Below are 25,113 nucleotides of genomic sequence, written 5' to 3'. Positions count from 1 at the left end.
GGAACAAGCCGACGTTCAATCAATTTAAGCTCCTGGTCAGAGTGGACAGGTCGGGTACTGGCCAAACCGAGGCAGTGGGGCCTGGGACCAAAAATGTATCAAAGTAGCAGGGTCCTGAGTCCACGAATGAGGAATGAGCCAATGTTAGGCCAATTTCGGCGCTGGGCCAGATTGAAAAGGTCAGGGTGTCAGGGCCGGAAACAAGGGATGGACCAGTTCAGCTCACTGTTTGGCGAAGTTTACTCGGCCCTGCACTGAACTGAGGCTGTGGGCTGCAACTAACAGGCTGCTGGACCGGATGCAGTGATGTCTGTCTTCTTGGCTGGGAACTCACTTTCATGATCGTTAGTTCTGGATGTTATTTGTTTACTTTTTATTGTTTGCATGATTGGTTCTTTTTTTTTGCACATTAGGAGATAGATGGTCTTTTTTTTAAAAGATGTGTTCTATTGGGTTTCTTCGTTTTGTGGCTGCCTGTAAGGAGATGAATCAAGATTGTATACAGCTTACATACTTTGATAATAAATGTACTTTGATCTTTTGACAAAAAACACAAATAAACTTGTATGCCACCAAACTCACTAACGCCCCTACATCAAACATACTGACATCTACAGATGGGCACTTGATACCAATGAGCAGAAAGCTAATATACCTGTACAGACGCTTATGTTACGTGCTCCAGTTGGACCATGTCCATCAGCCCCAGGACAGAGATCACATGACAACTGTCCATCTTTCTCCTGGTAGGTGCCAGCTGGACACAGAACACATTTCTCTTGCTGGCCATGATAAAAGGATCCTGACGAGCAGCTGACTAAGAGATAAAATTTCTGGTGAGGAATCACAAAACTGCAAAATTCATCAACATTCATGTTAACTTCTGCAAAAAAAAAATCTGATTAAAATATTCATATATTCAAAAAATGTAATGCTTTGTGACTGCTTATTACTCAAAGATCTTTCTTTGGTTATCACATGAAGATATTCAAAATGTTCAAGAAATACGTATTTGTGTGTCTGAGGTTAGATTTTAAGTTCCATTCATAAAATACAAATTGTCACTTTAATCAGGTACAGTGGGTTTCGTTTCGACCGAAACTACTCTGAAGGTCTATAAATAATTTTGTCTCCTGCATCCTTCCCTGCTGCTAGGAAGGATGCAGTTCTGCCACACTTTGACAAGATACCAGGTGGCTGACCTGGTTCTCTCTGCCTTTCCTTTACGCTGTCTGTTTTACTTATTGGAAGGCATCAGGTGCATGCTCATACATCCTGTATTTCTCATCCACACAAAATACTCTTCAAAACTAGAGTATGCACAAGATAGACTTTATGTTGTTGTGTAATAGAAGTGTTCAAAATCAGCAAAGGCCAATTCACGCAGCAGGGTTCCTGCTCCCTGCATTTAAGGACTGTGCTCTCAGCTTTTCAAAGCGTTGACCTATTGAGTTACAAAGGCCTACCTGTAATACCAAGAGCGTCAGTAACCTTGCAGCCCTTGTTTACATAACTATGATTAACTTGCAATCTTTGGCAGTAAATGCTAGCAGATTACTGGAGAGCGGAGAGTCAAGTCCAAATCTGCCTCCACCCTATGGCCATATACTGTATGTGAACTTTCAGCAAGCTATCACTGGGAATATTCAACAGCAAAAACCCTGACTATTCTACATTCATTATGTTCTACATTCAATAAAATAAATTTAATGGAATCATGGAAAATTTGCAACACAGAAAGAAGTTAGCTCATTTGTAATATGACGGAATTAGCAATTACTAAATTGTAGTACATTTCAAGGCTGTTTGAAAAATTAGATATGGCACCACAGTCCAGCTGATATGTGATGTGTTTATTTTATAATAGAGTACCAGATCTGGCTGAAACAGAAAACAGTAAGACTCTTAAACTGAGCAGTGGCTGGGAGCTTAGTTGTCAGCTGGCTGGAGGTTTAGAACTAAAGGACAGAACATAATTTACAGAACTATGCACATTTATTTAAAATAGCATCAACTGAAACAAACCCAGTGGAAGCTAGTTAAAAGTACAATGTTATACAGAAATAAGCTTTATTAGTTCATGTTTGTTCATTACGAAGAAAATTGGCAAACTATGTTCTTACTTCGTAAAGTAAACCAAATTTTATGATTAGCTGCCACCTTACTTAGAACACACACTTACCACACTTCCCATCGACCCATTCCTGTCCAATGTTACATGTCTCCTGTTTCTCAGGCATTTTTGCCAACTTCTTTGCCACTTCATACTCCGTCCCCGAGAAACGAATGTGAAATCGCTGCTGATTAATTGATTTCTTCAGGGTTTTAATTGCAGATTTCAGTTTCTTCTCCATCTTTTGTCTCAGGCAGTTGATGTTGCAGCTACCTGCAGGGAAGAATTTCACTCCGTTAAAGTGAGGTGAATGAATTGGTGCAGGAGAGTGGATGAGTCTAGTTCTTACTGGAAAGTTGAGCAGGAGACTGTAGGCCCAAGCTCCACTCTCACATTTATAACCATATAACCATATAACAATCACAGCACGGAAACAGGCCATCTTGGCCCTCTTAGATAACCTTTAGATTTTATACCTATTTCATTTCTAAGGATGTGCTACATTGTCACAAATACGTTTTCTATAATATAAAGACAGATGTAACATAAAACATTATTTGGAAGATAACTACTGACTAATATTGCCCCCAGAATCAGTAAAAAAAGGTAGCTGGTCAAATCTTAGTTCTGTCTTTGTGAGACTTGTTAGCTGCCGTCTTTTCCTGCATAATATCTGTACAGTACTTTAACAGATGTGAAACCTCTGTGGGCTGTAAATTTGTTCATTATATTCTTCATCAAATATAAACTTGATTTACTTTATAAAATCTAGCATTTATTTTCTCATTGTGTGTGTAGAGGAAACATATTATTTATTGTGAATTAGTAAATTGGTTATCTAAGCTTGTTAAAACCAGGGGGTGGAAATGGGGATTAGTTATCACTACCTATTAAGTGCTCCCAATGGCGTGCACTTCAAACAGCCTCTGACAACCCAAGACCAGCTCCTGGCCTTCACATGTAGCTTAGCTACTAAGCCTGGTGGAATTGTTTTTACTGACAGGAGAAGGGGCAAAAGCAAGTTACTGGCATCTTAAAACCAGTCATTTTGGGCAGATGGGGTTCATCATCCGTGGCTGGCAGCTCATCTAGGAGAGGGAAATCTCTGATCTCAAACCTTTGCTGCCTTGCAGCTACACCCACTCATGAGGAAGGCTTTGGGAGTAAACACTGAAGAAAAATCCTTGGGGAGCTGGAATCCCTAAGACATTGATTGGCAATTCCTGTGATGCTGCTGGTGCCAAACTGTATTGGTCTTTGCCATTCCTTTGGATTCATCGGCTGTGTGGAGAGGGGGAGCCTCCTACATGGGCAACAGTTTGCTCTCCATATTGTACTGCCCAGGCTTGCATACTGGTGCTGACCAATGGAGAGCCTCCAAGGTAAACAGGTTTACTCTTGTCACATGTAGTGAGGTACTATGAAAAAGCTACCTTTCATGCTGTCTATAATCAATCATACATTGAAATAGCACAAGGTAAAACAGTAACAGAATGCAGAATATAGGGTTAAGGTTCTGGAGGAAGTGCAGTGCAGGTAGACAATAAAGTGCAAGGTCACAATGAGGTAGTTTGTGAAGTAGAGTTCATCTCATTGTACTGGGGAACCATTCCATTGTCTTATAACTGGAGCTGTCCTTGAGCCTGAAGGTGTATACTTTCAGAATTTTGTACCTTCCCCTCTAAACTATGAGTGTGGGGAGAAGAGAGCAAGACCAGCATGGGCTGGCTGAGTTACTGCGGCAGCGAGTAGTATAGATGGAGTTTCAACCAGGCCTGTTGCCATACCACAGCATGATTCATCCGGACAGAATGCTTTCTCTGGTACCTCAATAAAAATTAGTGATGGTCAAAGAGGATCTACCAAATTTGTTTGGCCACCTGAGGGAGTAGAGGCCTTGGTGAGCTTTCTTGGCTGTGGCATCAACAGAGTGAGACCAGGACAGACAATTGATATTTGATGCTCTGACCCCTCTCAACCTTATCAGCATCGAAGTAAACAGGAGCACATGCACCAGGATTGTTTAAAAATTAGAAAACAAAATAGTGGAAATCTTTAGCAGTTTGAAACAAAGCAGATCAACTAGAATTTGTGGAGATATCAAGGAAGTCATCATTCTGGGTTACACCAACAGCACATCTGAAATACTGTTCTGTACACAGATGCTAACTCACCTCTCACAGGTTTACATCCTTTTCTATTAAAGATAAAGATCTAGGCCAACTGTAAAATACACCCTGTGAATGTTTGGACAAAGCTGTTTGTTCTTTGTTGTCAATTATGACCATTACTGAATCCTTGTGGATTTTTTAACAAAGCCATGGGAGTCAGACTGCTGGCTGGATCTTGGTGAAGGGGCCTCAGTTTAGTCCTGAGACTGGATCATGAACAGCATGAAGTTGCCTAATCCCAGAGTCATAGAGAAGTACTGCACTGAAACAGGCCCTTTGCCCATGCCAAAGCCATTTAAAATGCCTACTCCCATCGATTACTATCCACGTACCTATCCAAACTTCTCTTAAATGTTGAAATCGAGTTTGCATGGACCACTTGTGCTGGCAGCTCATTCCCCTCATGTTCCCCTTAACTTCTCACCTTTCACCCTTAACCCATGACCTCTGATTGTAGTCCCTTCCAACCTCAGTGGAAAAAGCCTGCTTGCATTTACATTATCTATACCCCTCATAAGTATTTCAACCTTGTTTACATCTTTCCTGTAGGTAGGTGACCAAAACTGCACACGTTACTCCAAATTAGGCCTCACCAACTTCTTATACAACTTCAACATAACATCCCATTTCCCTTACTCAATACATCGATTTATGAAGGGCCAATGTATCAAAAGCTTTCTTTACAACCCTATCTACCTGTGATACCACTTTCAACGAATTATGGACTTGTACTCCCAGGTCTCTTTGTTCTGCCACACTCCTCAGTGCCCTGCCGTTCACTGTGTAAGATGTACCCTGGCTGGTCCTACTGAAGTACACCTTTTACTTGTCTGCATTAAATTCCATCTGCCATTTTTCCAACTGACACAAATCTCTTTGCAAGCCATGACAGCCTTCCTCACCATCCACTACACCCCAGTCTTGGTGTCATCTGCAAATTTGCTGATCCAGTTAACCACATTATCATCCAGATCTTTGATACAGATGGCAAAGGACCCAGTACCAGTCCCTCCGGCACACCATTAGTCACAGGCCTCCAGTCAGACAGGCAGCCCTCTACCACAACTCTCTGGCTTCTCCTACAAAGCTAATGTCTAATCCAATTTACTACCTCCTCCTGAATGCCAAGCGTCTGAACCTTCTCGACCAGCCTCCATGCAGGACTTTGTCAAATGCCTTGCTAAAGTTCATGTGGACAACATCAATCATTTTGTTTTCATCCACTTTCCTGGTAACTTCCTCAAAAAACTCTATAAGATTGATTTGACATTACCTTCTGCACATGGAGCCATGTTGACTATCCTTGATCAGTCCATGCACTTCCAAATATTTATATACCCAGCCCTCTAGAATACTTTCCAGTAGCTTTCCCATGAGTGATGTCACGTGGGAAAGCTATATACAATTTCCTGGTTTATGTTTTTTAAACAGTGGAACAACATCGGCTATCCTCTAATCCTCTGGTACCTCTCCTGTTGCTAAGGAAGCTTTAAGTATCTCTGCTAGGGCTCCAGCCATTTCTGCACTTGCCTCCCATAGGATCCAAGGAAATACCTTGTCAGGGCCTGGGGATTTATCCACCCTGAACTGCCTCAGGGTAGAGAACACCTCCTCCTCTGTAATCTGTACAACACCTCCTCCTCTGTAATCTGTACAACACCTCCTCCTCTGTAATCTGTACAACACCTCCTCCTCTGTAATCTGTACAACACCTCCTCCTCTGTAATTTGTACAGGGCTCAAGAAGTTTGAGTCTCTTTGCCTCCATCTGCTGAGTAAATACAGATACAAAGAGTTAATTTAAGATTTTCTCCATCTGTTTGGGCGCCACACATGGATGCCATTCTGGTCTTCCAGTGGACCAATTTTGTCCCTTGTTATCCTTTTGCTGTTAACATATCAGTAGAATCCATCAGGATTCTTCATCACCTTGTCTGCTAGAGCAAATTCATGCCTTCTTTTAGCCCTCCTGATTTCTTTTTTAAATGTTCTCTTGCATTTCTGACATTCCATAAGCACCACATTTGTTCCTACTTGCCTATACCTGCTATGCAATTCATTTTTTCTCTTAACCAGGACCTCAACATCTCTCAAAAACCAAGGTTCTCAACCACTGTTATCCTTCTTTTACTCTGATGGGCACATGCAAACTCTGTACTCTCGAAGTTTCACTTTTGAAGGCCTCCCACTTACCAAGTACACCTTCGCCGGAGAACAGCCTGTTCCAATCCACACTTGTCAGGTCCTTCTGATTCCATTAAAATTGGCTTTTCCCCAAATTAGGATGCAAAGTGTTCCCTACACAAACTTCTGTCACCTGCCCCATCTCATTCCCTAATCGCAGATCCAGTATTGCACGTTCTCTCTTTGGGGCTTCTACGTACTAATGAAGGAAACTTCCCTAAACTCTATCCCATCTTTCCCTTTTACATATGTGATTCCCAGTCAATATGTGGAAAGTTAAAATCACCTATTATTACAACTTTGAGTCTGATCTCTTTCCACATGTGTTCCTCTACATCTGTCCAGACTGTTGGATGGTCTGTGATATAGCCGCATCAACATGGTCATACCTTTCTTATTTCTCAGTTCCACTCATAATGCCTCACTAGTTGAGTTTTCCTGTCTGTCCTGATGGAAATCCTCCATGATATTTTCCCTGATAAGTAACGCCAACCCTCTTCCTTTAATCCCCCCTGCTCTGTCACTTCTAAAACAATGGAAGCCCGAAATACTGACCTGGCAGTACTCCCCCTCCTGCAACCCGGTCTCACTAATGGCTACAACTTCATCAGCCAGGTGTTGATCCATGCCCTGAGCTCATCCACATTTCTTATGATATTTATGGCAGCTCAGGACACTAGTCACACCATGCTCAACCTCTTGATTATTCCTGACTTTGTCTGGGGTCTTATCAACATCCCCACTGTTCTGGCCCTCTGGTTCCTATCCTCCCACAACTGTACCTTCAACCCCACCATGCAGCATTAACAAACCTTCCCACAAGGACCGGAAGTGCTGAGTCCAAACTGGCCTCACTTACTGTGCAAAAGAGATTTTAGCAAAAGAGACTGGAATTGGGAATCCAGCTTGCATTCTCCTCCTTAAACCAGAGACAAAATAGAGGTTAACTGCAGAAGGACACATATTTTCTCGTTGTCGTTTGGTTCAGGAAAATCTCACTACTTTTTACTTTAACCTGCAAAAAGTAGAAAACAACAACAAAACAAAAATCACCTGTTACATCTTCCTTTCTTATTTCTGCTTCAAAGTCCAGTGTAATGCGAGTCACTTCTTTGCCCGGAGGGTTACGGGTTCGGCGACCTTTTGCTTTCTTGGAAGAATCACACTTTAGATTTATAAACGTAACTTGGCAGTTGTCTGTACAAGGGAATGTGCCTCCTTCATAACATGTCAATGAAATAAATAACAAAAAGTGAGAAATTTCCCAGACACTGCCAACTGTTCTACAACAGAAAAATAGACAATTCTGCTGCCTAATTTTTCCCGGGTAGGTTTTATCACTCAATGTATAGCAATTCAGGAAATTATTCAGTAATAATCCCTTTTTTGTTTGTGTTACCTTTGTATAAATTGCAACTGCTTTACCTGAACTTTACCTGAACCTCTGACGACATTTCTAAACTAACTTATGAATGGGTAATATTTTGGAAAAAATTGAATTAATGAAAGGTTTTATACACACAAGTTCAGAATTCTTTATCTCATTTCTCCCTTTTCCTCTCCAGTCTATGTTTTAGCTGAAGGCAGCACAATCATCAGTAGGACTGAAAATCAGCACTTCTGAATGCGATTCAAGTGATTAGTTACATCATTCAGTCCAAGCACTGTAGCCAGCACGAGAGATGGAGACCAATACCCCGCCTGATGACCATACGGGAGCAGAGCAATTAGTAAAAGGAATATTTTGACTGAGACAGGAGTTGCAGGCTCTAGAAGGAGACAAAATGGAAAACCATTATCAATAAATAAAGAAAAACCAAAGACTGGTATCCAAAACGTTTTACCTGTGATAACTGGATGCCCGCTGTCCTGTTTTCCATTAATGCGTGGGTGAAGGTGACACTTGGCATCCTTTATCTTGAACGAAGCTCTTTGTTTGACTGGGGGAGCTAGAGCCTCTAAAAGGAAACAAAAGTATTCAAAAAAACATCTTAAACCAGCATTACAGAGAAAAAGAGAAAGTTCTTTTGTTCACTGTTCAATGTGTAGATGACATGATGTACAGCAGTAGCAGAACATGGGAGAGCTCTTATGAATTAGCATCACATTCAAAATGCTGGAGGAACTCAGCAGGTCGGGCAACACCCATGGAAGTGAATAAATGGTCAACAATTCAGGCCTAAACCCTTCTTCAGGACTGGAAAGGAAGCAAGAAGACACCAGAATAATGTGGGGGGAGGGGAAGGACTAGCTAGAAGGAGATAGGTAAAGCTGGGTGGTGAAAACGGTTAAGGGCTGGAGAAGACAGAATCTGATAGGAGAGGAGAGTGAACCATGGCAGAAAGGGAAGAAGGAGGGGCGCCAGAAGGAGGTGATGGACCGGTGAGGAGAAGAGGTAAGAGGCCAGAGTGGGGAATAGAAGAAGAGGAAAGGGGAAGGATTATATTCCCCCAAAATGAAAAAATGATGCTTATGCCATCAGGTTGGAGGCTACCCAGACAGAATAAGAGGCGTTGCTCCTCCACCCTGAGATGGTCTCATCGTGGCAAAAGAGGAGACCATGGATCAAAATATTGGAATGGGAATGGGGATATTCCTGAGGCACAAATTTACATTGGGACAGTGTGCTCCCTGCGTAACCAAGCGGATTATCTGAAAAATATGGGAGGGGGTGTCTGTGAGTGTTGTACCTCAGCAGTTGGAACAGGACACAAGTTGAATCCCACAGGTCTGAACAAAATGTTTTAAGACAACATGATATTTCAGCTATGTAGAATTTATTTCAGGGGCTTACCCACACAGCCTATGTTGCTGGTATTTTGTCGCTGATGAGCGCCGGCTCTGCGTGTTGGAGCTCCGCAGCTCACCGTGTAGCTGTTATCGGAACCTGGCGTGAAGGAAGAAAGAAATACTGAACACATTTCATTGATAACAAATCACTGACTGGAACTCCGAAATCATGAAGCTTCACATTGAGACATAGCATACCCTTCTTTGATGCTGACATCCTCCGCTAATAAATTGCTCTACACAAATAAAATGAGACAGATTTTCTTCCTGCTCAGCAGTGGGGGGGGGTAATAAACTTCCTGCATCTGCATTTTAAATAATTTTAATACCCAAGTTCATATTGCTATGATTATGTAGTTTAACCAAATGTTTGCCATGTACTATATACTGTAGTCATAAGTGAAACAATATGGGCTAGAAATTAAAGATGGGCAAAGGTATGTTAAAGAGTGTTGCTAGAGAAAGCATGGATGGTGCAAGAGCCTGTTGCTGTGAAAATCTACCGAGTACAAAGCCATTAGAAAGGAGAGAAAGAGTTAGGTCATGAGTCATTGGAGAAGGGGGGAGGAGCTGTGAGATTATGGTAGAGAGAAGCTTGAGGTAATGGGTGTGGGTGAGAGTTCAGGTAGGAGATTGGCAGGGGGTTAGAGGAGTCGGTCAGAGGAGGTTGGGCTGCTGTAGGGTGGCGAGGAGGTCTGAGGGCCCATGGAGGACTTGTAGAACTGAACTGTTGGAACAAGACTACACTGTTGAGACTGAGGATAGTGGAGGCCATCCAACGGGACTGAGGGAAATAGACAGGAATGGGATGCCGAGATCTATGGATCCACTATAGGACTGGTCAACAAATGGGCTTAGGTGGGCATTAGCCAATGATCTGAGGTGAAAAGTCCATATGAGAGTAGCTGCTGGCAGGATTTTGGAAGATTGAATTCCACCATTAGCCCATTCTTTCTGCAATCGAACATGCTCCAGAAGGCTGGGTAAAGGCAAAGGTTTTCTTAGTTGATTTCTGTTAGAAACGTTGTAACTGCAGCTGCAAGACCTCCCATATTCACTATTTCTTACCAAAAGAGTAGAAATATTCTGCTCAATTACTTCCACGTTAGACAGAGTGATTTCTGCTGTTTTAAATGATCATTAACACATAAAGGGAACCTTCCCTGGTACATGTAATGCATCATGATCTCATTGTGCATCGAATGGCATCTTGCTCTGGGTTTGATCTCAGTGTGCATCGAATGGCATCTTGCTCTGGGTTTGATCTCAGTGTGCATCGAATGGCATCTTGCTCTGGGTTTGATCTCAGTGTGCATCGAATGGCATCTTGCTCTGGGTTTGGGGTGTTGCTTATATGTTCATCTATGCAAAAGACAGAAAATGCTCAGAAGACCAGGCAGCATCTGTGGGGAGAGTAAATCACAGACACTGCTTGACCTGCTAAGTATTTCCAGTATTTTCTGTTTTCATTTTGCACTTACAACATCTGCAGCTTTTACTTTTGATTAAGTGAATATCCTGCTCGTTTTACAACATGATAAACGCTGGTATTGGAGAGGGTTCAGAGGAGATTTATGAGAATGATCCCAGGTATGACATGGTTATGAGGAGCTTTGATGGTTCTGGACCTGTACTTGTTGGAGTTTAGAAGTGGGGTGGGGGGGGGATGTCTCCAAAATTGAAAGGCCTAACAAAGTGGATGTGGACAGGACGTTTCCAATAGTGGGGAGCCTAGAACCAGAAGGTATTGCCTCAGAATAGAAGTTTGTCCCCTTAGAACAGAGGTAAGGAGGAATTTCTTTAGCCAGAGGGTGGTGAATCTGTGGAATTTATTTTCACAGACACCTGTAGAATCCAAGTCATTGAGTATACTTAAAGCAGAGGTTGATAGGTTCTGAATTAGTAAGGGTGTCAAAGGTTACAGCAGAAGGCAGGATAATGGGGTTTAGAGGGATAATACACCAGCCATGGTGGGCCAAATGGCCAAATTACACTCCCAGGTTTTATATTTAACACACAAAAAGGTTCAAAATTTGATACTGAAACAGCTTTTTATTGACAAATTTTCCATACCTCAGGTAGAAGGAGAACAAAAGGTTATTTACTTCCAAATGACCTTGTTAAAAATTAAACTTTATCATAAGTAATCATAAAACATCTTTTCCTGTAGGTTTGCCAACTTTTTCTGATTTTATGTCTGGTACCATAACATAACCTATCTATCTCCAGATTTCTACCACTAGTCTCCCAACATACCTATCTATACTCAGTTTCCTTCATTAGTTGGAAAGTTTGTAGTCTTGAAACATATTCATTTGGATGGTTCTTAACCATTAGTCAAACTGTTTTTCATATTAATAAACAAGTTTAGAGAAAAATTTGAAGTATGTTATTAAAGCTTATATGCTTTATATTTCTGGTTTTCTTGCATTGGTATTCTTTAGGCAATTAATTAATTACTGAAGACTCCAGTAAAATCCTGGAGGATTAGCAAACTTGAAAAATCTCCAAATGTCCCTCAGTGTTGTTCAGCGTTACCGGGCTGCCAAACAGGATTGTGAGCAGTTGTGCTGCTTTTGCCTCTGCGTCATGCTTACCCGCTTGAAAGTGAGCCTTGGATGCACAGCTGAGGGAGCAGGTCTCTCTCTTCCCACTCTTGACACAGGAAAGTTGAGCTTGAGGTGGGTTGGATTCCAGCAGGCACTTTACTGCCTCTGAAAATTGGAAGGAATGATTTTCAAACACCACAAAAAAAAACTAGGAGGAAATTATTAAAGGAAATTTTAGAGGTTAATTCTGACAAGATCTTACAGAAGATTAAAGTCAACAGAAAGTAAGATCAGGTAAGGGTGTGAAACTGGATCTGATATTATCAATCTCCTGCTGAGTGAGTTAGATTAAAACTCTAATGATTCTAAATGTAGTGTGAACAGCTGGTTCCAATCTCCGAGGTAACTAAAGGGTCAACAGCTCTTGCTCGTTGGAACTTTCAGAATGAGAGTAAATTAATCTACTGCAATCCACTTCCCAAATTCTGATTAAACTAATATCTTTCAGAGTTAAGTGCAATCTAAGTTTTACCAAGGGATGCAGAATGTATGATTCTTCACATCAAGTGGTTCTGATTTACCATGTTGATGACTTTAATTTGGACAGCCACATGGTTGAACACTTGGTTGAAGTGGTTTATGTTTCCTGAGACATATATTCTGACCTCACATATAAACGCTGCAGGGAGGAGCTTGATGAAGAGGGTCAAAACCTTCTATTGACATTGAATGCTGAGAGGAGAGTGTCATCGATGACTGGGTTTCAAGCCAGGATGTAGTGTCTGTATAAATGTTATACTATTTACAGCACAGCCTGAAAGTAGTTTTGGCACTAAATCCTACTCCAAATTTCACAAGGGAAGGGATGTGATGACATAAGTAAGACATTGTATGATGAGATGTAGATCTTAAATAACCTTGGATTGAAATTGCACAGAAAAAAAATGTTGACAGAAAACAGATCCTGACCTTGTATATTTAACTTGTGGATTAAATGATGTAGCATTATACTAACCCTAATGTACTGGCGTCTCTTTCCCCAAGGGTACTTCTTTATAATTGTCACTGATTGACAGCAATATTCCTTTGGTAGTATAAACAGTAACATTTTAACAATAACACATATGAAATTAATAATTATAAGTGGAAACATACAGTGGAACTCTTCCAATCGGAAAGCAATGTTTTAGAGGGAAATGCAGCTGCACATTATTCAGTGGGTGGAGATATCCAATTGTATAGTGATGCTCAACATTACCCTATAGAAAATTTAGTTACATTTAAGTACAATTTAAACTGACAGCCAGATGGATGATGTGATTTATGCTTCCTGAAGTACATTTATGTAGAGTGAAATGCCATTATGAACACATGCAGGTCACCCTGAGAAGTCAACCGGCTTCTTCCAAGTGTAAGTTGTGCATGTGCTCCTGACAGGATTTCCACATCAGATGCCCATCAAACTGTCATTCCCCATCCAATGTTCCTATGCAGAAATTAGATCAATCGCCCCTGGGGGTAACCATGGCTAGCCACTCCCAGAATCACCTGATCTTTACAGTGCTAAACCAGGCTGGGCCTTCACCAAAACACATCACGTCTTTCTTTCTTTGAGAGCTACTGTCATCTTTCCACCATGCTGCTCTGGTACTGAACCTCAATACCTCCCCGTCCACCAACTGACTGTCCAGCAGTCCTCGCTCCTCACTGAGCAGCAGGTTACTGGGCACCTCGTGCATGCAGTCACAAGAACCACCCGTGCACCCTTCATGCATAAGTGCTTTCTTGAAACATTAATTCCATAAATGACATTTGTAGATCATTTGCACAGTTTGATCCAGCCACACAATCAAAACTATTAGATTCTTGCAATTCTTTACATCTATTGCTTTAATTTTGTTTCTTACTATACCTTTGGTGGAACAAAACAGAGCTAATAATCTTACTAACTAATATTTCCATATTGTAGTCACAGAAGGAAGTGGTTCCTTTAGTTAACATAAAGAAAGTTCAGATTACTGCTTCTCATTTTATACAACGATCCCCTTTGTACGAGCAATTGGAACATTTTGGATAAGCAATTCTGCAAGGAGTAAATCTGATCCACGTTAGCAGTATTCGAAGTTCCTTCAACATCTACACCTTTATTAAGGTGCTGCTTCAACAATACAACTTTGTCTAATTCTTTGGTCCACCCCTGTGGATCTAATAACAATTCTGAGAAGTGCCTTGATGGAATGCCACAGAACTGCTACTCGCATTACCGTCAGTAGAGGGCGCCAGAGGTCAGCGTTTGCCACATACCCACACAGTCTTTCTTGTTCCAGTGAAGACTGTAGCTGTCACTTGGACAGGAGCATTGATAGCTTCCTGGAGTATTAACACAGCCATGCTTGCAGCCACCGTGGTTCATGCTGCATTCATCGATATCTTGAAGAGACACAGATAAGAGTATAAGTGAATTGGCTTCTGTTAAAGGAAACTTGTTCAAAGACAACTATTTTGCTTGCATTTTTGTCCGGAGTTTGTCGGATTTCTGATCCCAGATCTCTGCGATCACAACATCGCTATTACAGTGGGCAATGAGAAATTCTTTCAGCACCTAGTCTATGGTGATGCACATTTGTGAATGACTACCTCTCAGTTACACCATTATCATTATTATTCCATTTGTAACCCTCAAAGAACAATTGTGCGGAAGGATTTTGGCAACTGAGTTATCTATACTTAATGTTAGATTTCTTAGATGTATTATTGCATTATTTCATGGTAAAAATCAAAACATTAAACCGCAAAGTATAATTTCATTGCTTGTAAACTGCTACAGGATGCAGGCCTTACCAATACAAGGATTCCTTTTGTTTCTTAAGCTGTGTTTTATTAAATGACACACACAAGTAATCTTCAAAACATGCACAAGGGATGAAGCATTTATTTTTAAAAGAACACTGTGCACATGAGCAAACACCAAACCACAATGAGCATGAGTATTCGAATGTGAGATCTGATGGAAAAGTTGCACACACTTTCTCCTTCTTTTCCTCTTATAAACCAAAGGTGATTTTGCAAAACGCTGTACAAGTTATTGGACCTTTAATGTCTTCCATCATGCAGATATTATAAACATTCAACATGGAATTCTTACCATAATGCCATTGACTCTATGGGGCAAGCGTTGTTGATTTACAAATAACACATTACTCTTTGTCCACAGGAATACATTATGCAACATTCTAACTGGTTGCATCGTGGTCAGGTACGGTAATTCGAATGCTCACAAACATAAGAAGCTGCTAGAGTTGTGGACTCAGCCCAGTATATCACAGGGACATCCATCCCACCATTGGTAGTATCTCCATGAGACACTGCCTCAAGAAGGAAAGATCCCCACCATCTGAGCCATGTTTTCTTCACCATTACCTTCAGGCAGAGAAGCCTGATGTCCAGCACAACCAGGTTCAAAAACTGCTTCTTCCCTTCCACCATTCAGTTCATTTAATCATTTAGCAATGCAAACCTTTGAGCCACACCACCCCAGCAACCCCACTACCCCAATTAACCCTAACCCTAACCCTAACCACAGCAACCCCACTACCCCAATTAACCCTAACCCTAACCCCAGCAACCCCACTACCCCAATTAACCCTAACCCTAACCCCAGCAACCCCACTACCCCAATTAACCCTAACCCTAACCCCAGCAACCCCACTACCCCAATTAACCCTAACCCAATCGCGGGACAACTTGCAAAGACCAAAGACAGTACGCCATTGGACTGTGGAAGGAAACTGGAGGGCCTGGGAAAACCAGGCATTCCAGGAGAGGATGTACAGAGACTCCTTACGGAATGCCCTGTACTGTAATAACATCACGCTAACCGCTTCTTGAACCAACTTGCACAACTCTAACCACTACCTAAGTCTAACATCACTATGACCACTTTTTCACTTCGCACTACAATGGACTTAGTTTGTTTTTGTTCCAATTGTGTTCTTTCTCATTAAAAACTGTGTATAATTTATGTTCAATTTATGTATTTTTTTCTGAAAGCTGACGCCTGTGATGCTGCTGAAAGCAACTTTTTCACCGTAAACTTGACTTTGACTTTGAGAATGCACTTCACTCAATTATTTTGCTTAACTAAACATTTTATGAGAATGCATCTCTTTCTTATATCAAATGAAATGTACTAACAAGATAAACATTTGACAGAAGTACAGTGGCCAATAGGGAAAGCATACCAGTGTTTTAAATACAGTTGGCCCTCCTTATCCAGGGGGATTGGTTCCAAGACCACCCCCCCCCCACCCCACGGATACCAAAAATCACAGATGCTCAAGTCCCTTATTTAACCTGTCTCAGTGCTGTGGTCTTTAGGAACCAGCAGAACCCCGAACTTTATTTAACCTGTCTCAGTGCGGTGGACATTAGGACCTGACGGTGCACCTCTGAATCCGCAGTGTTTCTATTCACGAAAATAATCACGATCACGATTGAAAATAAGGTGGAAGTAATAAAGCGATCGGAAAGAGGTGAAACGCCATCGGTCATTGGAAAAGCGTTAGGCTACAGTCGGTCAATGATTGGAACAATTTTAATGGAGCATGTGAAAGGCCCTGCCCTGATGAAAGCTACAATTATTACTAAGCAACACAGAGGTTTAATTATTGAAATACGTATGTTTCTTAAGTGTTTTATATGCATAGAAAGGTAAAATATGTACTATATACTAAGAAAAACGTTTAACTAACTGACGCTAAATAATAGCGGATGTACCTGTTCCGACTCCAAATCCGACTTAAAGACAAACTCAGGAACGGAACTCGTTCATAAGCCGGGGACTGCCTGTACTTTTAAGTCATTTCTAGATTACTTATAATACCTAATACAATGTAAATGCTATACTATGTACTGTATTGTTTAGGGAATAATGACAAGAAAAAATAGCCTGTACATGCTCAAATAACGAGTGCTAGAGAGAGAACTTCCGTGTTTTCCCGATCCGTGGTTGGTTGAATCCGTGGATAAGGAGGGCCGACTGTACATTAGTGTGTGAACAATAGTGACTCTTCTGACCGACCAGACAGCGCACCCTGGTGGTTTCCTGTGGAACATTTCATGACATTAGGGAAGGAGTACCAGTATGATACTGAAAATTGAGGAGAGTCAGGGGCAGAGATAAATATAGCAGCTACTAAGATGGATAAGTCACCTGGACCAGATGGATTACATCACACAGTTCTGAAGAAAATGTGGAAGCATTAGTAGTGAACTTTGAGGAATCTCTAGAGTCAGGGAGAGTGCCAGAAGATTGTAAAATTACAAATGTGACAACTATTTTGAGGCAAAAGAAGAGGGTATTGTAGGATGGGTTCTTGAGGTACATATCCATAGCAACAGCTTCAAAAATGTTGCTATTTCAATGCTGAGGAAAATGGACAGGAAAGAATGAAAAATCAAAAATATAAAATAATAGTTCATAAATATTTAGTGATGTAGATGTTTTAAAATGTATTCAACGGAACACACGGGAAAAGGAAAATCAAAGTTGCAAAGCATGAAGTATTCATGAAAGAAAAAAAAGTAGCTACAGGGAAAAAAATAAAAAAATAAAAAAAGCAAATAAAATGCACATAACATTTCTTTAATACCATCCCATGTCAACTCTAATTGAATTTTAGAAGCTGCTAATAACAGTTCAAACTCAAGGCCACTGGCAAAGGGCAGTTCTGTGATTATAAATCTCAGTTACATGACAAGGGAAAGTCTCTCAGCCTGCAGCACAATGAGATAGAATTCAGTGTCTGATGGGTTTGGGTTAGCACGGTGGTGGGGGAGGAGGAAAAGAATACAACAGTTCATCACTTTTTTCCTGATCTGCGAGATGTTTTTAGTCTGCATTTATCTCTCAGTTTACGCTTTCCTCAAGTTTTGTTCAATAACTGTTGTCATGAAGAGCCTTGGGATGTTTTACAACTTCGATGCTCTGTTGTTTTCATTGCGTACCTCCTGAAGTGCCTGAGATCACCTGGGGGCTCCTGCCTCTTACTCCACTCTGATTAAGCTATTTGCATTCATTTTGGCTCATTTCTGGTGCAATGCTTTTTGTAAAATCTTGGTTCCTTCTTGACAGGCTGTTCATTGACATCAGGTGCAGTGCCACCTTGCAACAGATAATCTTGGGATGATATCAAGACTCATCCTAAATTTATTATGTAACATGGGAATAAAGGTGAAGAAATATAGAATTGTAACCAAAGCTAAAAAAGATGAAAGCAGATCTTGGGCAAATGAAACATTATCCTAAAAAAAAACCGCTTCTCGGCCTTTTGGCTAAGATCAAGTGGAGTTCCCTTAGGATATGCGACAAGCGCTGACGCAGGGGTGGATCCTAATGCTGATTGGCTCCCAATCTAACACCCTTTTCCAGCGACAACAACGACAGTCAGTGGTGAAGAGGATGGCTGTAGAGAACAGCGCATCGGCCCGAGGCCTGGGCATCAAGAACACTGTCCGGCTGACAGTGCGACGCCAGAGCGAGGGCAATGGATTTACGAGAGTGACCTTCATCCAGAAGGTCCTGATGGACTGTTGCGATTTCACGATCGATGACATCTACTGCGTCCAGGACTTTGCTGGGTTCTTCGACGTCACCTTCCGATGACCCGCAGGGTGGCAGAAGCTGCTCCAGCTGTTCCAGAAGGGGAGAGAGGCGCCGCAGTCCCTGCTGCAGGCACAGCCCCTCTTGCTGCCGCCCAGCAGGATCGGACTGCCACCGTGCACATGTTCAACCCGGTGGCGGACGTCCTTACATTCCTCGCTCGGTACGTGGAGAGCGTAGGAGTTTGTCTGGACGTGAAGGACAGCCTGGGGTGCTGGACAAGCAAACGGCAGGTGAAGGTGAAGCTGAGAGTCGACTCCAACGGCTGCGTCGTCCACCCGCCCTCGGTCTTCGCCATCAGAGGGAACCGAGGCTACATGGTCTACGCCGGGCAGCCCAGGGTGTGCCACAACTGCGGCAAGGCGGGGCATGTCGCAGCCCAGTGCAGAGCAATAGTCTACAAGAACTGCAAGGTGGAGGGCCACAGACTCCACAGCCTCCCGCAACTTCCTGTCGTCTATCCTGCGGGAGAGTCTGGAGCAGCCGCTGACCCTGGACGAGCTGACAGACTCCGTCCGTTCCTTTGAGTCGGGTAGGACTCCCGGAAGCGACGGCTCACCGGTTGGGTTGTATTCGGCTCTGTGGAACCGGATGGGCCCCGACCTGCTGGAAGTGTACAACGCTACGCTGCAGGCGGGCAGCATGTCAGAATCCATGAGGAAGGGCATCATCACCCTCATCCACAAGCAGAAGGGGGAGAGGGAGGACATTAGACATTGGAGGCCCATCTCACTCCTGAATGTGGACTACAAGATCCTGTCCAAGGTTATCGCCAACAGGGTCAAGTCTGCATTGGAGCAGGTGATCCACCCAGACCAAACCTGTGCTGTACCGGGCAGGAAAATCTCAGACAGCCTCGCGCTGCTGAGGGACACCATCGCCTACGTGCAGGACAGGGGGGTGGTCAGCTTGGACCGGGAGAAAGCCTTCGACAGGATATCGTACACATATATGGCGGATGTACTCTCCAAAATGGGATTTCAGGAGGGAATCCGGAATTGGATCAAACTGCTCTACACGGACATCTGTAGCGCAGTCCAGGTCAATGGGTGCGAAACAGACAGCTTCCCCATCAGGTCTGGAGTCAGGCAGGGCTGCCCTCTCTCCCCTGTCTTGTTCGTGTGCTGCATGGAACCCTTTGCCAAAGCCATCAGGAAGGATGAGGGCATAAGAGGGGTGACGCTGCCAGGCAGCGGAGGGACACAAGTCAAAACCTCCCTGTACATGGACGATGTCACCATCTTCTGCTCTGATCCGAGGTCGGTTCACAGGCTGATCAGCATCTGCGAACAGTTCGAGCAGACGTCGGGGGCCAGGGTCAACTGCACGTAGAGTGAAGCCATGCTCTTCAGCAACTGGCCCGACCGATCCAGTCAGGCCTGATCATCTAAAGGTTTTGGGGATCTGGTTCGGAGGGGCCGAGGCATGCAACAGGAACTGGCAGGAGTGGACTGCCAAGGTGAAACAGAAACTGGGGCTGTGGGGAGGGTGCTTCCTATCGATAGCGGGCAAGAACCGGGTCATCAGGTGTGAGGTGCTCTCAGGTCTGTTGTACTTGGCGCAGGTGTGGCCAGTCCCCCACTCCTGCAGCTTGGAAATCACCTGAGCCATCTTCAGATTCGTCTGGGGATCGAGAATGGGCCGTCATGACAATGGAGGCAAGAACGTCCCCAATGTCACCCTCACCCTGATGATCAGCTTCGTGTGTGGCTGCATCAGGTTGTGTGTGGATCCCAGGTACGTGGGCACCAAGTACCACTACGTGCCCAGGTTCTACCTGTCACCCTGGCTATGAAGGATGGGTCTGGCCCCTTTCCCACGCAACACCCCTGTCAGCTGGTCATTGCCGCCATACCTGTCCTTCGTAGAGAAGTTCTTTCAGGTCAACGCCTTTGACCACAGGGCCATCAGGCAGTGGTCAGCACGTAAGGTCCTGCAGGCACTGCAGGGGAAGGATGTGATGGACACAGTGGGGTGGTTCCAGACCGTCCAGTTCATCTGGCAAAATGCCCCATCACCAGACCTCACCAACAGGCACCAAGACCTCGCCTGGCTGGTGGTGAGAGGGGCCCTCCCAGTCCGATCCCTCCTGTACGCCTGGAATGTCGTCTCCACACCCCTCTGCCCACGGGAGGACTGCAGAGAGGAAGAGTCAGTGACCAACCTCTTTGCACACTGTGGTTTCGCGGAGAAGGTGTGGAGGGAGATGGAAGGAGCAGTGTCGAGGTTCATCCTCAGTAGCTGCGTAACAGAGGACTCTCTGATCTACGGGCTGTTCCCGGGGATGCACACCGAGACCAACATCCGGTGCTGCTGGCAGATCATCATCTCGGTGAAAGACGCTCTTTGGTCGACCCGAAACTTGATGGTCTACCAGCACACGGAGATGTCCGTGGGGGAATGCTGCCGACTGGCACATTCTTGGCTGCAGGAGTACGTGCTGAGGGACGCACTCAAACTGGGTGCAGCCACCGCGAGGGCCCGGTGGGGAAGGACCACAGTCTAGGGTCCTTCTCCCGTGGGAGTTGAGGGGTGGGGGGTTGGGAGTATACCCCCTGAATGTAAATATGAAAGAACGAAGTGCCACATGGGTGACAAAACATTAGAATTTTGAAAATGTAAAGAATTGAAAGTCTTTGAATGGTTATTGTATATAATTTTATTTTGGAATAAAGTATATTTTGTTTAATAATAAAAAATTATCCTAAAAAATATCCTCCATCAACCTTCCTCCAGATGCTGGCACTCACCTGGGACAACTTCATCACCTTGTCTTTGGGTATGGGAGGAGACTAGAACACCTAGGGTAAACCCACAAGGAATCATGTACAATCTTCACACAAATGGCACCAAAAGTCAGGATCGAGCAGCTGCTTCAAAATCCTGAAATGCCTTGTTGAAACAATTGTGGGAGCACCTTCAGTACGCACACCAAGGGACAGGGCAAATTAAATAAAGATATTGCAACACTAAAGTGTCTGCATTTTGGATCACTCCTATAGGATGCTTGCTGGCTTGATGCAGACTGTTCACTGGCTTTACTATAAGCAGGAATGTCTCCAGTGGCAGATCCATAATGATAAACATCAAATATTTACTCCAGTGAAGCTCTACAGAGCAAAGGTTGCTAGCCAGGAACAAAGGAAAGGGCGAACATGATAAATGGAGACATCCTCTCAAACCATGGTAAGTGCACATCAGCTATCTTTATGACTGTATAATTTGTTGGCTCTAGTGTTGGCAGCTTGTGGGCTTTAACGATTTAATAGGCTGAAGCAGTGAAAACAAATGCTTTCCATTTTGATACCTCATCCAATGAACAACCACCTTACCAGGATTTCCCATCAGTCACACTTTAATGAATAATGCCGGATGAAGTTTGCAGAGATCATCACTCCACTTGAAAGGTCACACCTGTCTGACATACGTAACCACACCGAATCAGAGCAACGTGACAATTTCCAACCTGGCTGCACGCCCCATGCTCGCTGCCATGTAAAAGGATGCAGTCAACAGAGTTGGTTTGCAAGTAAGTTACATACTGGCACATTAACTTTAATCTAACGTCCAGCCACTGTAAACACGAAACACTTGGCCCCAGCAGTTTGCAGCAAGGTTAAGGATCAGAATCAGAATCAGGTGTAGGCATGTGACTGGCTTTATTATTTAACTCCAATTCATTTAAAGCTATGATGGGTTCTCCAGACCAACGGGAAATTGTTAAAAACTTATGATGGATAACTCAACAGCTCACAGTCTTCTGTCTTTCCTACTAAATCATTACGGTTACTGATATATCCTTTTAACTCACAGCAGCAGTAAGATCTGACATTAGTTCATAACAAGCATCATTTTATGTGTTTTAATTATCAAGTGTCAATTAAGAAGGCAATGGCAGTTATTATGAACAGACTTGCCTCTGAAAACTTTGAGATTCCCTCCCACGACAATATTGGGAAGTACGAAAACACAAGGAGACTATTTAGTTCCTCAAGCCTGGTTCACCATTTCTGTAATCTGTCCACAGAAACCCCTTTACTAATTTCTTCCATTGTTTTGATTATTAAAAATGAACCAACTAAAATTGAACATTGACAATTATGTGGCATTAATTGCCCTTTGTGTAATACCCTATATTCCGGAGTATAAGCCAACCCCCCATTTTCAAGGTTAAAAAAGTGACTTTTTCATGCTACTTTTGTATAAGCTAACCCCTTTTGTAGAGGTTTTTGATTTAACCAGAAAAGATCACAAGATCTCACATGCCAGTACTCAGCTTTGCCGGATCCGGAACTGGGAAATTTTGTGAACCAGTACCTGCTAAGAAAACAGGCCTACAAATTGTAGAGTGTTATAGGTGAATTCTTAATAAATAAATCAGGGAGAGAAATTTTGGATTAGGTCTCCAATGGTAAAGAATCCTCAGAATTGTAACCCCCGCAAAACCATTTAGCGCCCATCGTAATCTCATTAAAACAACAGGGGTGGCGGGATCAGTACGTATGCTCAGTATTGAGTTTGCGACCACCATGTACAAAAGATTAAAACGAATGCGATATGGTGTTGGCTGCAGGCTGAAGGTTGTTGATTTTGCTAAAGGAACGAATAATTCTGCAGCTGATAAGAAGTTTAGTGTAAACGAGAAACAAATGAGAGAATGGAGAAAGGCAGAGGACACACTGAGGGAAATACCAAAGACAAAATGTGCAAATCACGGGAAAACATTCCAGTGACCAGAACTGGAAGAAAAAGTTTTAGAGTGGGTGAGTCACCAGCGATCATCAGGATACATTGTTACCAGAGAAATGATTCGTGTTCAAGCGTTAAAATAGGCCAAAAAACACCGTGAGGTCAGCAAAAATTTCAAAGCTGCGCAAAGTTGGTGCACTCTATCTATGAATAGACGTGATCTTCTGTTGAGACAAAAAACAAAGGTTGCTCAGAGAATTCCCGCGGGGTGTTGTTTACGTTCAAGAACACTGCTGGATGGACGAAGCCAGTTGCTTGAAGTGGATTAAAGAGGTGTGGCGTCGACGTCCCGAAGGTTTCGGGAAAGAAAAGTCGCTACCTGTCTGGGACATGTTCAAAGCACACTTGTCAGGTGAGACAAAAGCAACACTGAAAGCTGAAAATACGGACATTGCAGTCATCCCCGGTGGTTTGACGTCCGTGCTCCAGCCACCAGATGTGAGTTTAAACAAACCATTCAAAGAATTCATGTGACGACAGTGGAACGAATTTGATTCAAAAACAGCCAATAAATACAACCTCACACAAAATGCTGGTGGAACGCAGCAGGTCAGGCAGCATCTATAGGGAGAAGCGCTGTGGACGTTTCAGGCCGAGACCCTTCGTCAGGACTAACCGAAAGGAGAGATAAATACGACCCGTCTTCCGTGAATTCGTTTTTCCAAAGTTGGCACCCTCTGTATAAGCCGACCCCCCCCCTAATTTTAGGACCAAAATTTGGGGCCAAATTCTCGGCTTATACACCAGAATTTACGATAATTTCCTATTCCTACCACCCCCTACATGGTCTCACAACTTTACTGTGTTTTTTCACTCATTTGGCCCAACATGTCCACACCAACCAAGTGAAAGAACTCATCACTCTCTGGATGTTAAAGGGCCCCTCAGATGCCATCTAAATATTTTCCAATACTATATCCGCTAGTTTATCCACTCCAATATAGGGAAAGAGTTCTTATTATCTGTACCTCTCGTGATTTTATATACTTCAATCATGTCCACGCTAAACTTGCTCTGGAGAAAACAGGCCTGGATTGCTTCATCCAAGGTAACATTCTGATGAACCCCTCTGCACCCTATGCCCACTTTTCTTGGTAGTAATCTTCATAATCTGCAACAATAGCGTTTTATTAAAAAGCGTTTCAAAATTCGCCCAGCAAATTAAAGACCAAGTACATTTCTAAGGGCAAAATGGTACAATGCAGAATTGAATTACTTATTTAACCAAGAATTATTTATTTAGTTGCTTAATCAACATTTTGTCAAGGGAGGACTAAAATGTTTAGGGACAAATCCAATTGGCTAAGTACAGCCCAGTCAGTCTTCTCTGACAGCAATGCTGTCACGCATTGCTGACTGACAAAAGTTTGGATCAAAAAGCTGAATTCCAGAGAAATAGGATCTCCTAGGAATAGGCTGCTGGTGGGAAAGCAATAAGGACCGAACCTTGCAATGCTATGGTCTGGGATGCCTGGAGGAGCGTAGAGCCAGTGGTTAAAGCCATGCGGAATTTTCAGAGTGGCAGTCTTGCTGTAATACATGACATATTTGTGGAGGTTTTTGTTGAAATTCATCTGTGTCACAGCATTAACAAGGGATTATCAATATACATAAAACTGTTTCAAAAAGCTGTTTAAAATAATAATGTAGTTTGTCCGTGCAGGCTCCCTTGTTTAATTATATTCTGCTTCAAGAACAAAAGGCATCAAAAGTCCAATAATTTCCCAGGCTTGTAAAACCCTTACGACATTGATCGTAGTAAACAAACACTGAGGCATCGTACCACAGCATCGCCAGTAGCCGATCGGCTGACGGGGAGTGTTGCAGCTGGTAATCACTGTGAAGAATGGCAGAGGCCTGCAGGAAGAAGAAAGGAAACGCGGTGCTTTCCAAGAAC

General features: G+C 43.1%; 1 protein-coding gene across 1 annotated transcript in view; it reads right to left on the bottom strand.

The window, feature by feature from the left end:
- The window catches only part of LOC132381225 (signal peptide, CUB and EGF-like domain-containing protein 3), a 339,989-nt gene that overhangs the window by 21,673 nt on the left and 293,203 nt on the right, over positions 1-25,113 (bottom strand). The window contains exons 10-16 of the mRNA XM_059950570.1: positions 14,111-14,236; positions 11,855-11,971; positions 9,262-9,354; positions 8,312-8,425; positions 7,521-7,685; positions 2,183-2,386; positions 656-817 (exon numbers count right to left, since the gene is read on the bottom strand). Of these exons, the coding sequence (XP_059806553.1) occupies positions 656-817; positions 2,183-2,386; positions 7,521-7,685; positions 8,312-8,425; positions 9,262-9,354; positions 11,855-11,971; positions 14,111-14,236 (981 nt within the window). The remainder of the gene's footprint in view (positions 1-655; positions 818-2,182; positions 2,387-7,520; positions 7,686-8,311; positions 8,426-9,261; positions 9,355-11,854; positions 11,972-14,110; positions 14,237-25,113) is intronic.

Source organism: Hypanus sabinus, chromosome 25, assembly GCF_030144855.1.
Source record: "Hypanus sabinus isolate sHypSab1 chromosome 25, sHypSab1.hap1, whole genome shotgun sequence".
Lineage (NCBI taxonomy): Eukaryota > Metazoa > Chordata > Chondrichthyes > Myliobatiformes > Dasyatidae > Hypanus > Hypanus sabinus.
The sequence above is the reverse complement of the archived record's forward strand: the minus strand, read 5'-3'. Positions and strand labels throughout refer to the sequence as shown.